At 48.5% G+C, this 13539-nt stretch overlaps 1 protein-coding gene across 1 annotated transcript; it reads right to left on the bottom strand.

The window, feature by feature from the left end:
* Nucleotides 1-1743: 1743 nt before the first annotated feature.
* Nucleotides 1744-12849, bottom strand: LOC130406833 (arf-GAP domain and FG repeat-containing protein 2-like). Its single transcript, XM_056612493.1, has 15 exons — nt 12131-12849; nt 11146-11239; nt 10317-10432; nt 9349-9499; nt 8099-8222; nt 7258-7362; nt 6963-6995; nt 5234-5340; nt 5011-5119; nt 3823-3895; nt 3658-3701; nt 3241-3369; nt 2518-2637; nt 2149-2219; nt 1744-1830 (listed from the first exon to the last, which is right to left on the bottom strand). The coding sequence occupies exons 1-15, from the start codon at nt 12295-12297 to the stop codon at nt 1783-1785; spliced, it is 1491 nt and encodes a 496-aa protein (XP_056468468.1). The 5' UTR covers nt 12298-12849; the 3' UTR covers nt 1744-1782.
* Nucleotides 12850-13539: the final 690 nt, after the last annotated feature.

The following is a 13539-nucleotide window of genomic DNA, read 5'->3' as shown; positions in this document are numbered from 1 at the left end:
ACCCCAGTAACCTTCTGCACAAGGTGACGGAACACTGGTCAACAGACGCCCCCTGCCGCACCAATAAAGAACTTTAGAGGCCTTGAGAATGAAACGCCTCGGACGCGCCAAATAAACTTTTATTTGCCTAGTTGTCCTAGTGAGACCCTTTGTGTAAAACCAATATTTGACCACTCATTTATATGTAATGTGAAGAGGGGTTAGCTTTGGCGTATTTTTGTCTCACAGTACATTTCCATTTCAGGTTTGCATTATCTGTGTACTTAAACCATAACCTAAAAATGAAAATCACACAATAACAGATACTCAGACAACAAGGTAAAGAAGCAAAACCGAGTTTATGAACACAAGTCTTTACAAAGACCTTCTTGCATGGATCTCTCATGTCTTTTATTTTTCTGCTTCAAAATAAAATTATAAATCAACAATAAAATCAGCTCGAACGTGGTCGCCCAGAAAAAAAACAACAAAGGAACATTTTGGTCCATTTACACAAAAAACAGCGCACACATCTATATTTACGTATCTGACAAACTGCTTTTACATTCAGTAGCATCTCCTCTTAGCCCTCGAAGCGCGCATGCAGCCTGAGAGCGCAATGACAATGGATGATGGGTACCCACACATTATAGAAAACATGATGCTCCACATACACACAAACACACACCATGGAGAGAGAGAGAAGGACATAAAGCCCAGCCTGCCTGTCTCCATGTCCCCTTCGATGGCTCGCTCTTCATTTCCAACATGTATCGACTAGAGGATGTTCAGGCTGCTTTGGACTCTAGTCTCTTGAAGCCCCCCCACTACACGATACAAAGGGAGCCTTTATTTCTCACACTGTAGAATCCCCTGCCTGCAGTCACAAAGGCTTTTGATTCGAGTCACACATTTTTGGGATGCTTGCTAAACAAAAGAAGAATAAAAATAAAAAGCAAGCCGAGGAGGAGGCTGGCCGACGACGTAGACGGGCTGGTCGTCACACACGTGAGCAAACGATGGACGCAGATAGCCGCAATGACTGTGTGTGTGTGTGTGTGTGTGTGTGTGTGTGTGTGTGTGTGTGTGTGTGTGTGTGTGTGTGTGTGTGTGTGTGTGTGTGTGTGTGTGTGTGTGTGTGTGTGTGCGTGTGTGTGTGTGTTGTTGGTTTTTCCTTCTCACACACCTCTGCACGTAGTAAGTCCAGTCTGACCCCCCCCCCCCCCCCCCCCCCTCCCTGCAGGTTCAGATCCTAGAGGTTTCGGTTTGTTGTCGTCTTGTTTTTGGTTGGCACTCCCTGTAGAGTCCTGAGGTGACTTCGATTGGCACATACAACCCCCCCTCTCTCAATCCCCCCCCCCCATTGCAATATACATACACACATTCACAGTTATGCCCTGGGGGAATGCAACACGCGCGCACACACACACACACACACACACACACACACACACACACACACACACACACACACACACACACACACACACACACACACACACACACACACACACACACACACAAAAACGCATGTTCATATGGTCACTCACACACATGGCGGTATAACGGACAGGGAAAGGAGGGGTGATAGGGAGGGGGTAAGGGGGGATTGCACGGACATAGAAAAAGGGGTGGAAATACTTTGGAGGCATTTGAAATGGCGACAGCTCCTCAAGTTTACTCTTCCGATACCCCCTTCCTCTGCACCCCCTTCCTCCCCTCCCTCCCTCCCTCTCTCTGGAGGGGGGGGGGGGCGGGGGGGCGGGCAGCAGCAGGGGCGAGTGTGAGCGAGAGGCTCCAGTATCAGATGAAAGGATTCCGCGATGTCCCTCTGCTGGAGTAAACATTCCCCTGGGAGGAGAAAGAGAAAAGAGAGAGAGAGGAGAGCAAGAGTCAGAGAGCGAGAGGGGGGGGGGGGGGGAGAGGAAGTAACTGCACTTGCTCTTTTTCTCATCATGAAAAGAGCTTGTAAATCGAAAAGAAAAGAAAAAAACGGAAGGAAAAGAGAAAACAATGATCTACGTACTTTGCCCCCCCCCCCCCCCCCCCCCCCCCAATCCACCACTACTACTACTACTAATGTGCCATAAGAGCCAGCTGGAGTCTGGGCCCTTTATGCCCACCTCTCTGGCTGGCCCGGGTCTGTGGCTGGTGAATGGGGATACTCACGGTGAACGGGTTCACTGACATGGGACGGGGGACTTTTGGCTGCGCGTCGGCCTGGGGGAAACAGGCGAAACCTGAAAGGGGAAGAACAGGGGGAAACAAGGATCACAAAGCCATCAGGGGCGCCGCGTCCACCGTCAACATGGACGGATAGAAATATAGACTTTATATTAGCTTCAGCCGGGTTAGTTGTGTGTGTTTGAATTCCTTACATATACAGTAGAATCTTGCTCTGCACACACACACACACACACACACACACACACACACACACACACACACACACACACACACACACACACACACACACACACACACACACACACACACACACACACACACACACACACACACACCTGGTGGAAGACGTACCGTTAGCTTCCTGATTGCTTCCTGAATCGTGAGGAAATGCATTGTGGGTACTTTGGGCCGGGAAGGCGGCCGAAGGCGGGAACATTGAGGTGGGCGAGGGGTCGAATGCGCCAAAATCACCTTAAAAATAAACAGAATCGTTATCGGAATAGTTAACAAATATTGACTGATGCACTTGTGAAGGTGTACACTCCTTTCTTATTCTGGTATGGGCATTTGAAAACACAGACTTCTCATGACGCATCTTGTTACACCATTCTGTTTGAGAACGGCAACATTCCTTCAAAGAGACCGTGCAAGGTCGTTCTCAAGCCAACCTCGCCCGTCGCCTGGCGAGGATTAGGACATCTCGTTCTAACAAACAAAAAAAGCGATCTGGGAAATCAGTTTCAGCAAACAGCGTGCAAACCGCAATCGGTGCTTCTTGGTATCAAACCAAGAGTGGTTTATCACACTTCCTACGAAAGAAGTCCACAGGGCAATTCAAAAAAAGGAATACTGCAACCATAAATATGAAATAATCCGATGCAAATTCAGATTTTCTGAAGATCAGCACCTCATTAAATAAACTCAAAAAGGTTGCCATGCAAACCATGCACTCCCTCGTCTACTCCATGGGCTTCCCTGTCAGACCATTCCATCCATGGCTCACCTATTCCACCCGAGCCTTGAGTGATAGGCAGAAAGGCTGTGGAGTGATATGGAGGCACCATGGTCCCTCACCTGCGGAGGCCGAGGTGCTGAAGGGGTTACTGGGGGAGAGGGCAGTGGGCGGCTGGGGGGAGCCCGGACTGTTGGTGCTGCTGCTGGTGGCCGTGGCCGTGGTGGTGGAGCTGAACGGGTTGGGGAAACCTGGAACACACAGGGGGACGGTTGGATAACGGCAGGGTTAAAGGTGACATATTATACCACCGTGAGACGGTGCGTACTTCCCATTACGGGTTAAAATCCACTCTGCAGCACACACCCGCAAAAAGGACGTCTATAGCGCCTGCTCATGGTTTGTATCATTCATCATAAGAACTGTGAACACAGGTGGAGAGTGTGCGCACAGACCAGGGTTTGGTAGTGGAGGTGTAGAGTAAGGTGTTGGGGTTAGGGGATAGGTGATGGGGTTTAGGTGTTGCTGGAGCTACCTACTTGCAAAGGTTTGCGAACCGGGCCCTGCATCGACACCGGGAGAGCTGGGGACGAACAGGAGAGTGATAGAGGAGTGAGAAAGTCATGATAATAATGATGATGATCGAGAGTTAAGGTGATTTATTTAATGTGTTTTACGGTTATTTACTGATACTGTATTTGTACCTGGCAGGAGTAGAGCTGGACGAGAGCCTGTTTCCAAAGAGGGCGTTGTACTGCGGCGGGCCACTAGATGGTGCTAAACTCAAACAGAAGAAAAAAAAAAATCACGGCAATGCATTTTTTGAAAATCTAGCACGATCATTTTCAAGTGTGTTATTATAGGTCTCACGGGTAGGGCAGGTAGGCTACACTGTACTTTAATTAAAAAAACGGTATACATGTATACTATATGCTTTAATCTCTGTGCCAATGAGAGTCATCTCATATGTACTATTCTGAATTTGTCATAGGGATAAAAACATAATCTAGCACAGTTGTGCATGCCGCGCTCCCTGGTGTAAGCAAAACAGTCCAAAGACGTAATAGTGGCAGGGTCTTTCTGAACAAATAGATTGTGCAATGAGCAGAAAATCACAAAGGGGATAATTCACCCCCTGAAAGCCTTGGCATTTTCAACAAGGGCATTATGCAACTAGGTTGAGCTGACCGTGACGCACACATGCGCGCACACATGCGCGCACACATGCGCGCACACACACACACACACACACACACACACACACACACACACACACACACACACACACACACACACACACACACACACACACACACACACACACACACACACACACACTCGCTCTCAAACTGTCATAACCTACTTCTTCGTCTCCCAACAGAGAATGAGAGCAATATAAATCAACACTTTTCTTTCTAAGCTTTGACCATAAATTGATCACACTGCACCCGAATTAGACAAGAAAAAAACTAAAACTCTTCTCCGTGCTCATACTGGCAACAATGACTTATTCTCATTGTTCTCCAATTGCGTATTCACAGAATAGAGATTGAATTCTTCCATGTTTGTATTCTGAACCGTATTGCATAAATCGGAGCCAATCAAAACAGAGGTGTGCCCCTGAATGACCCAATCGTATTTCACCAAGGGGGGGCGGGGGGGCAGCGTATCGTAGCCTTAGCCAAACCGATTGGCTACGGCCCCGGACGCAAACACAAACAAGATGGCCTTGTGTCCATGTGAACACAAGGGAGTTCTTGTGTGTGTGTTCATGCATGACACTCACCACAACCCCATAACAACCCATCGCACACTCACACACAACTCCTTACCGGCCGCGGGGCAGGGGGCGGGGGCGGGGCCGGGGCCAGGGGCGGGGCCGGGGGGGGGGCCGGTGGCGGGGCCGGGCAGGGGCTCGCCGAACACGCTGTCCAGATGCGACACGGCGGCGTACTTGTCCTGCGAGCGGTCGCCGGGCGGGGGCGGCCCCGACGGCGGCGGCTGCTGCTGCTGGGGGGGGAGCTGGGGCGGGTGCTGCTGGGACAGGCTGTGGGACTGGGCGTGGTTGTGGTTGTGGGCGTGGCTGTGGGCGTGGCCCCGGCCGCCCTGGGATACGCCGGGCGGGGGGTGGGCGTGGCCCAGACCGCCAAAGTCCACGCTGAGAGACTTGGGGAAGGCTCTGAAGGGCCCCCCTGTGGCCCCGGACCCCGGCACCATGCGGCCTGGATCGAGGAAAACGGCAACATAAGAAAGAGGAGAAAGACGATGACGGATTGGCGGGTGGAGGGTCGTGATCGGCCGGATTGAAGCCGTGAGACGTGTTACAGTTGTGGTTTTTGAGTGACTCCCTCATCACAATGCCAAGACACACCTCTAGTGGCCTAGCGACCGCTCTGTCACAAATGTTATTGGTCTACTCAAATTTGCGTAATTTCTATGAAAATATCTACGTCAAAGAAAGAAAGGCAAGAAACTGTCAGAGCATAAAGAGGCATAAAACCCAGAGAGATAAAGGAGCCGTTATCTCATGCTTGTCTTGCGAGCTATCGTGTGCGTGTGTGTGTGCGCACGCGTGTGTGTGTGTGTGTGTGTGTGTGTGTGTGTGTGTGTGTGTGTGTGTGTGTGTGTGTGTGTGTGTGTGTGTGTGTATGCGCGTATGCGCGCGCGCACGCGCGCGCGCGTGCGTGCGTGTGTGTGTGCGCGCGTATGCGTGCGTGTGTGTGTGTGCGTGTGTGCGTGTTATTAGGTTAGCGATGCCGCTAAGCGATGATCACATGCTTTCTTAATGGTCCCCAGCGATAGCGCCCAATCCGAAGCGGGGGCCAAGGCTGCGAGGCAGAGCAGGCAGAGGTCTCGGGGAACGATGATATCCGTGCGTTAATCACATTACAGGGGGAGTCCGGGAGAACACGGTTGGTTACAGTCCTAGTGGCTTAGGGCGGGGGGGGGGGGGGGGGGGGGGGTTGAAGCAGAAGCTGTGTACAAACAAAACAGCCACAGAGCATGCGATTAAACAGCTAATACGGATTGAACCCCCTCCAACTCCCTCCCCAGTGAGGCTCGCAGGGGGGGGGGGGGGGAACAGAAGAAAGCGACAATCTAATACTGGTTTTGAGTTGTAGGGCATGTCGAGGACTCAGAGTGGAGGGCCGAAGATGGAGAGCCGAAGATGGAGAACAGAGACGGGGACTAGATGTTATCTCGAGTCGGGCGGCGTTGGAGAGTCATGCTCGCATTGTTGCTACAACGCCTTTTTTTTTCCCAGTATGGAGAAGCGTGCCTTATGATAATACGCGTCTGTGTGTGTCCAGGGGGAAGGTCTACGGTTCTTTTTGCGGTGAATCCTGCTGCCCTATATAGCCTCGTTTCGAGGGCTCTCAACGCGCCGTGTGAAATATCACTGGGCGTTCGCCGGGAGGTACGGCCCCGGCTATCGGCCAAAAATAGCGCCTCTTCAAACCCGTTCCCATTCTCCTCGGAGGATTCCAGGTGCAAATGTGTTTCCCTCTCCTTGACCTCTCCTCCAGGCTTCCCCCTCCCCATTCCCAGTTGGACGTCGATGCGAGTATTGTATCAATAATCATAAAATAAAAAAGTTTAACTCTTGTCGGAGTGTGAAGTGTGCCAAGCGACGATGATGGTCAGATAGCATTCTGACACATGGCTCTGGGTTCGCCCCAGAAAACGTCTCTCTTTCAACACGTCCCTGTCCAATGACATGGCCCAAAAGTCCTGCAGCACTTAAGGCTTATCGGGCCAACGGACACCACATCGATCGTGAATGCTACAGCCATGTACCGCTTCCACCACACCCTAGTATGCATCGGCCGGCACCACGCCTTACCTAAAGTGAAGTGGTTTTTGAAAGTGCTACTGGCTATGGAGATGGAGAGAAGAAGAGAGAAATAAGGATAGAAAAACAAAGACAGAACAAAGAAGGAGATACAGTGAAAGGAAAGCACAGAGGAAATACATTACGAGAGCAACAGTTTCAAGAAACGGATGTGATATCCGATGTCTCGTACTTTCACGGCAACTTAGTTATGGGCAATCACTTATTAACCATTTCACCTAAGAAAAATAAGTCCACTTTACACCAGCAGCCAATGGGAAGCTGGAGGGTCTTTTAAGTGACAGACCTGAGGGCCGTGGGAGAGCCGGGAAGGAGGGGGCGTGGCCTTGGCCCCCCAGGGCAGAAGACAGGGAGCCGGGTCGCTGCCTCTCGATACCACACAGGCCTGGTTCTGAGTCACATGGAGATAGTACAAGTGGTGTTAGAGGCTGCATTCCATCTGGCTCACTCCTGTGCCACTCCTTCCCTCACTCCCTACACCCTACTCCCTACGCATCGAGCCCTATATAGCTGGGCATCACGTGGATGCCATAAACTCTTAGGCACGTGTTAAATGTCCCCTTGCGACAGCTCATTTACATCAGGAACCCGTGTGTGCCGACCCTCTCTATCGGATGAACCAGATGACATTGAAGTCCGCAATGCATCATAGGATACAGCGAGGAAATAAGTGGGATCAGTTGTACACTTATTTTTGGGCGCATTATGGGAATTGAGTCGTGCACTATATCAGGGAACCAGATTTGCACACACACGTCTCAAACAACCCTACAAATTGGTGTCACTCTAAATGGTGCACTATGTAACATCATGAGATACACTTGGGTCCACGACTACTTTTAAACCTCTGTGATAAAGACCTATGGAGACACCTGGAAATGCTTTTAGTGAAAGAGAGGGAGAGTGCACGGTGCTTTAATACGGGTGGTCAATAAAAAATACATGGCATGGATTCTTCCTTAAAGAAATATTCAAGCCCAGAGCTGGTGATAATACGAAAATGTTGTATTACTCAATCATTCATCACCGATGAGCGGTGGGTCCAAAGATAGGAATGGTTACTTGGTGGATTCATTTTAGAGTCAGCCCCCCCCCCCCCCCCCCCCTCGAGTCACCCCAGAGCTCACCTTTCAGGGGAGGGTCTCTGAAGCTCTGGGAGCGCGAGGGGAGGCGGGCCGTGAACGCGTCTGCACGCATGTCGGCGGGCGAGATGGTGGGCGCTCGATCCCAGGGTGGCAGCTGGGCCTGGGTCTGCAGGGCGTTCGAGAGAGAGAGAGAGAGAGAGAGAGAGAGAGAGAGAGAGAGAGAGAGAGAGAGAGAGAGAGAGAGACAGAGACAGAGACAGAGGTAAGAGAAGGTTGAGTAGACACAAAGGCTGTAGCAGGGGGAGTCTCTTTCATGCTTTTGTCAATAATTCATAAGCATTTGCTTTGATGTCCAGTCTACCTGGGCTCCCCTCTATCTCACCCTTTTGGTATTTCAATCCCTCCCTGTCTTACACACACACTCTCTGCGTCTTACACACTCTCTCTCTTCACTGCACTGGTGCAGTCCAAAACGGTCTGAGCCAGAACAACATTCTAGCCTCTGTTTTTTTTATTCAACGACTCTCTCTGTAGAAATAAGACATCTGCAAGATTAGCTGTATGCCATGTCAATAGTATAATTGAGAAGAGATAGATGTCAGAAGATTAGGTAGGTTGACTCTCTCTCTCTCTCTCTCTCTCTCTCTCTCTCTCTCTCTCTCTCTCTCTCTCTCTCTCTCTCTCTCTCTCTCTCTCTCTCTCTCTCTCTCTCTCTCTCTCTCTCTCTCTCTCTCTCTCTCTCTCTCTCTCTCTCATATATCATCCTTCTTATCCTTGGCACAGCACCATGCTTTATATTAAATAATCTCTGCACTTGCGTCTCGCTCAGCCACTTCCGTCTCCTCTGTCTCTCTACCACCCTCTATTCCTCTGCATGCCGTGTTGATATGATATTGCGGTTTGTGCGTATGCCTTCTGGTGTGTCCGCACCCCGCGGGCATATTAATGTATTTGCATGCATGCATTTATGCACGTCTGTTTGTGAATGTGCGTTAAGGTGTGCATGAAAGTATTCATAATTGATGTGTGTATCGACGTGTTTCGACATGTGTTTACAAGTGTAAATTACATGTATGCAATGTTTTTAAGTGTACGTAAATGAATAGGTTTGTGATGTGAACCTGTGTATAAATATATACAGGTTCAGATGTATGTTTATATGGCGTGGCAATCTCTGCTCTTAGCCATGACTTTTGCATAAGCCTTACCCTATGCATATATATATATATATATATATATATATATATATATATATATGAACACATTATGGTGTAACGCTGCAGGTTACCGACCACTAGAGACCTGGCTGGTCTGGCGTTGGGGAGCATGCTATGGGCAGTGGTCTGGCTTGCGACCGGACCACTGTGAGGGGGGGGCACGGCCTGGACCCCAGGGCTCCACGGACCCTCCAGGTCTCTCCGACCCTTACTTTTGGAAAAATGCCTTGGAGAGAGAGGGGGAGAGAGGGGAGAGAGAGCGAGAGAGAGGGGAGAATGTTAGTGTGGGGTCAAAACTGCTAAACCAAATACAGTACACTATTGTATTGTTTCCATTACCGACATAGACAACATAATTGTCCTACTAAATTATGCAGTTTGTCTCGATACATTATGTTTGCATTGAGTATTTCTCCATGGGAGACCATCTCAATGCAGTCTGAATCTCCGGATCCAATACTAGTGTACAGTATAATTGTTTGACAGCTAGACGCTATAATTTACGTGTAATTTGTTGCAAATAGCATAGAATCCATCAGCTATTATCAATGAGTGATGCACTGTCAGAATATATATTTCAAGTTGACGGCATGTGCCTCTGAATTAAACTATTTCGATTTTAGACGGTTTCTGGCTCGTTTCTGACCAATCAGGAAATCATTTCTGTGGTTAGTTTTGGTAACCAATCTTGCCTGTCAATCAGAGTTTCCTGACATGCAACACTTCTCAGTGGCAGAGGAGGGGAAGGGAGACAACGTTTCATCAGAGTCTTGCTCTATTCTACCCAATCGTACAGACAGAAGCCTTAACCGACAGCAGCTTTAAGGAGTTCATAGGGGTTAGGGTATCTTGCTGAAGGATGTCAACGGGTTAGGCTTCAGACATTGCGAGATACAACCCAGTGCCTAGCAGCTGGGAGTCCAACCCCCTAACCTGCCTCCCAATGCTTCCAGACACAGATTTAAACCCGGCTACTGTATGCAGCAGACCTAACAGTAGGTAGGAGGTTAAGGAAACCGTGGCAGAGAAAACCTCCTCCTCACCATTTCTTCTTCTCATATTTGTCCTGGAGGAACTCCTTGAACTTGTGTGAGTCCCGGGTGTCCGAACAGCCGTCCGACTTTGGGTCAAACAGGCAGAGCCAGGTCCTTCTACCCACCTGGAGCACACGCACACGCACACACACACACACACACACACACACACACACACACACACACACACACACACACACACACACACACACACACAAGGTTAGGTATATTGAATTTACAGTAGCCAACGGGCTACTTATTCACTTATATAGGTCACTTATTGACAAGCACGTAGTGACGGCTAGAATGTTGTTAATGATGACGACGATGATGAGAGACAACATAAATACCGCCATCTTGTCAGCCTACAGCCCCACCACTGACTCAAGCAGCAGCATTGAATGAGTGGTGTATGAATCACAACTGTTGTGTTGTCTGCCTGTGCATCAATCTGTACCCTCTGCATGATAAGCTTGTGATTAAGTGGGATGCAGACACGCACACACAAACATAGGTACGCACACACACACACACACACACACACACACACACACACACACACACACACACACACACACACACACACACACACACACACACACACACACACACACACACACACACACACACACACTAGTATAGCAGAAAGGGTATTCTATTGTGAAGGGTATTCTATTGAAAGAAGCTCTACACCAGAAACTATGATTATGACAACCATATCATGATGGCAGAATAGATGTATAAAGATATAAATTATATATAACAGTGTATAATAAACAAAAATTATGAGAGCACCTCAAAGCTCTTTACTCTTTACTTGAACCTGCTTGTCACTCACCTCATTGCCATGGTTTTGGAGGAATTCCACTTCCTGTTGGGAGAAGGTTGTCATGGAGATGGACTTGACTCTATGGGGAGGGTTCAAGCCTCTCCTGAGAAAAACAGATGATAGTGAATTAAACATTTTGGGGGAGATGGAGCATTATTTTGAGGATAATTTTGTATTTACTAGTGCAAACATCAAAGATCTGTGGTAAGTGAAGAATTCAGGCATTTAATTTGGGAAAATTTGGGAGAGGTTGGTGTGAGTGTGGATATTGCAAACAGGGTTGTGTGAAACGCACAAACTGAACATTTGTCATTAAAAAAAAAGAAATAACAATAAAATATATATACATTTCATCCAAATCAAATGCTTCGTCTATTTGGTGAGCGAAAGAAATGCCAGTCCAGTGGGAATATACAACTGTGCAAACCAGAGTGCTGTAAGCTTGCCTCAAAGTATTTAAATCCCCGTGTTTGAGGTGGGCGGTGCTAGCATGCACTACACAAATTGTGGCGACAACACGTAAGGGACGGATAACCCCAAAAGAGAGGCACGAGGCAAACCTTTGACGAAAGGAAAATTCATGACGGAATGAAACGCAACACAGGCGCGGCTAAACTGGCCGAACACGCCTGGAGATAACCAAGAAGTAGCGGTCTGTCATAATGGGCTGTATCCCAGGGGAAATGCACCGCAGAGGGGAACAGAGAGACAGATACACTGCGTAAATCCATCTTGTGCACACAGCCCTTCGGTTAAGGGAAAATACACAATCATTCAACCTCGACCTGCAATGACGCTTAAAGTAAACACAATCATAGTCCATATTTGGTTGAAGGGTAAAACGGTGTTTATTTGCATATCATGCATGGCGTACCCTGGCCGAGTAAATCGGACTAAAATATTACAATAACCATAAAGAGAGGCACATCGCTGCCCTGGTCAATACAGTCTTGCTTATTATTGAAATGACGGGTCGTCCATGCACGGTACTTACAGCATTCCAGAGCAGGAGGTGCACACGAAGCAGCCCACGGTGATGTTGATGTAAGTGACCCCGGGCTGGCTGCACTCGAAGCAGTGTCTGTTTACTCCCGACTGAGCGAGCTCCCGTACCTTGCGAGCGCATATCTCCTGGTTGTCCCGGTGTTTGCGGTTTGACATTATGGTTCCAGTGGATCAGCCGCCTCGTCTTCTTCGTCCTGGCAAGAGACACGAGTGGCCCTGCCTTCGCCTTTGCCTGCTGTCGAGATAGCCAACACCTCGGCTGTCTTCCTAGCCTCTCGTATTTCTCCGTTTTACTACAGGGTACCTCACGTCCGCATTATGAAACCGATTATGCGGCTTGCGTTCACGCTACCCACGGACAGACTGGCAGTAGAGTAGGCCTACATGTGGATTAGGATTTTTTTTTTTACGTAGGCAGATATAAGACGTACTGTCTGTCAAATTGTCCCACGTTGTTGAACGTTTCAACGTATTTATTTACCCCATGTTTCCGTCGGGTTTTCCGTTATCTCCTTCGAAAAAGAAAAATATTTAATCCCTCGCGCTCTTAAAAACCCTCACTTGTTCGGTGTGCTCGTACTCTCTGTCTGCGTGCAGCCCAGGCCTACCCACGCACACACACCCCCTTTTTGGCACAGGACAGCGCCCGCGCCACTACCTCCCTGTCACCGTCTTGGAATTCCAGAAACTATAGGAAAGAGAATTCTCCCTATCAATAACGGGGCTTGGAACGCATTTTATAACGGGGAGGGACGAGCTACCTTACTCTGTTTGGTTTTTAGGACATCTCAGCGATTGAGAGATTTGGCTTGATGCTTCCAAATTGTTAATGATTGATTATTGTCATCTCTATTTGACAAACTGGATTCAAGAATAAATACGTTTTTACGTGACAGCGGCGCAGCAAGGACTCGGTTGTAATGTTTTAGTTAAAAGTTGCTTTACATAAACCAAACATGTGGAGACAGTTAGTCCAGAGACTGAGTAACTGAAGAAAATACCAACAGCCAAACCCAACAAACCCATTTTCCTGTAGTAACACCATTTGGACAGCAGATGGAGCCACTCCCCCCTTGTACTATAATGTATCATCTACAATCCAGTGTACTTCTATGTTTTGGTGTGCCCTTTGAAGAGTTTTTGTTCATGTTTATGTGTGCATGGTCCCGTACAAACGCTTTTCTGCACGTACAGAGTATGCCTATTTGTGGAAACGTAGAGAGATGTTTCTGAAACCACCTTAATTACAGTCAGAACAGAAACCACAGGCTAGCTGCACTAAAGCCCTGCCTTGGCTATTCATTTTCTCTTGCTTAAGACTGTTTTGTAACCTGTGTGTCTGTGCGTGAGTGTGTATTGTGGACGACGAATCTTATGCAAAAGCAGGTTGCCAAACAA

This window comes from Gadus chalcogrammus, chromosome 17 (genome assembly GCF_026213295.1).
Source record: "Gadus chalcogrammus isolate NIFS_2021 chromosome 17, NIFS_Gcha_1.0, whole genome shotgun sequence".
NCBI lineage: Eukaryota > Metazoa > Chordata > Actinopteri > Gadiformes > Gadidae > Gadus > Gadus chalcogrammus.
The sequence above is the reverse complement of the archived record's forward strand: the minus strand, read 5'-3'. Positions and strand labels throughout refer to the sequence as shown.

What these genes read in the sequence shown, in the direction of transcription:
- LOC130406833 (XM_056612493.1), bottom strand. Translation starts at nt 12,297, where the DNA reads ATGTCAAACCGCAAACACCGGGACAACCAGGAGATATGCGCTCGCAAG. An exon ending in GGCTCTCCCACGGCCCTCAG is followed by an intron (nt 6,996 to 7,257) that starts GTCTGTCACTTA and finishes CCATCTCCATAG; the next exon opens with CCAGTAGCACTTTCAAAAAC. An exon ending in CAAAAACCACTTCACTTTAG is followed by an intron (nt 5,341 to 6,962) that starts GTAAGGCGTGGT and finishes TCCTCGATCCAG; the next exon opens with GCCGCATGGTGCCGGGGTCC.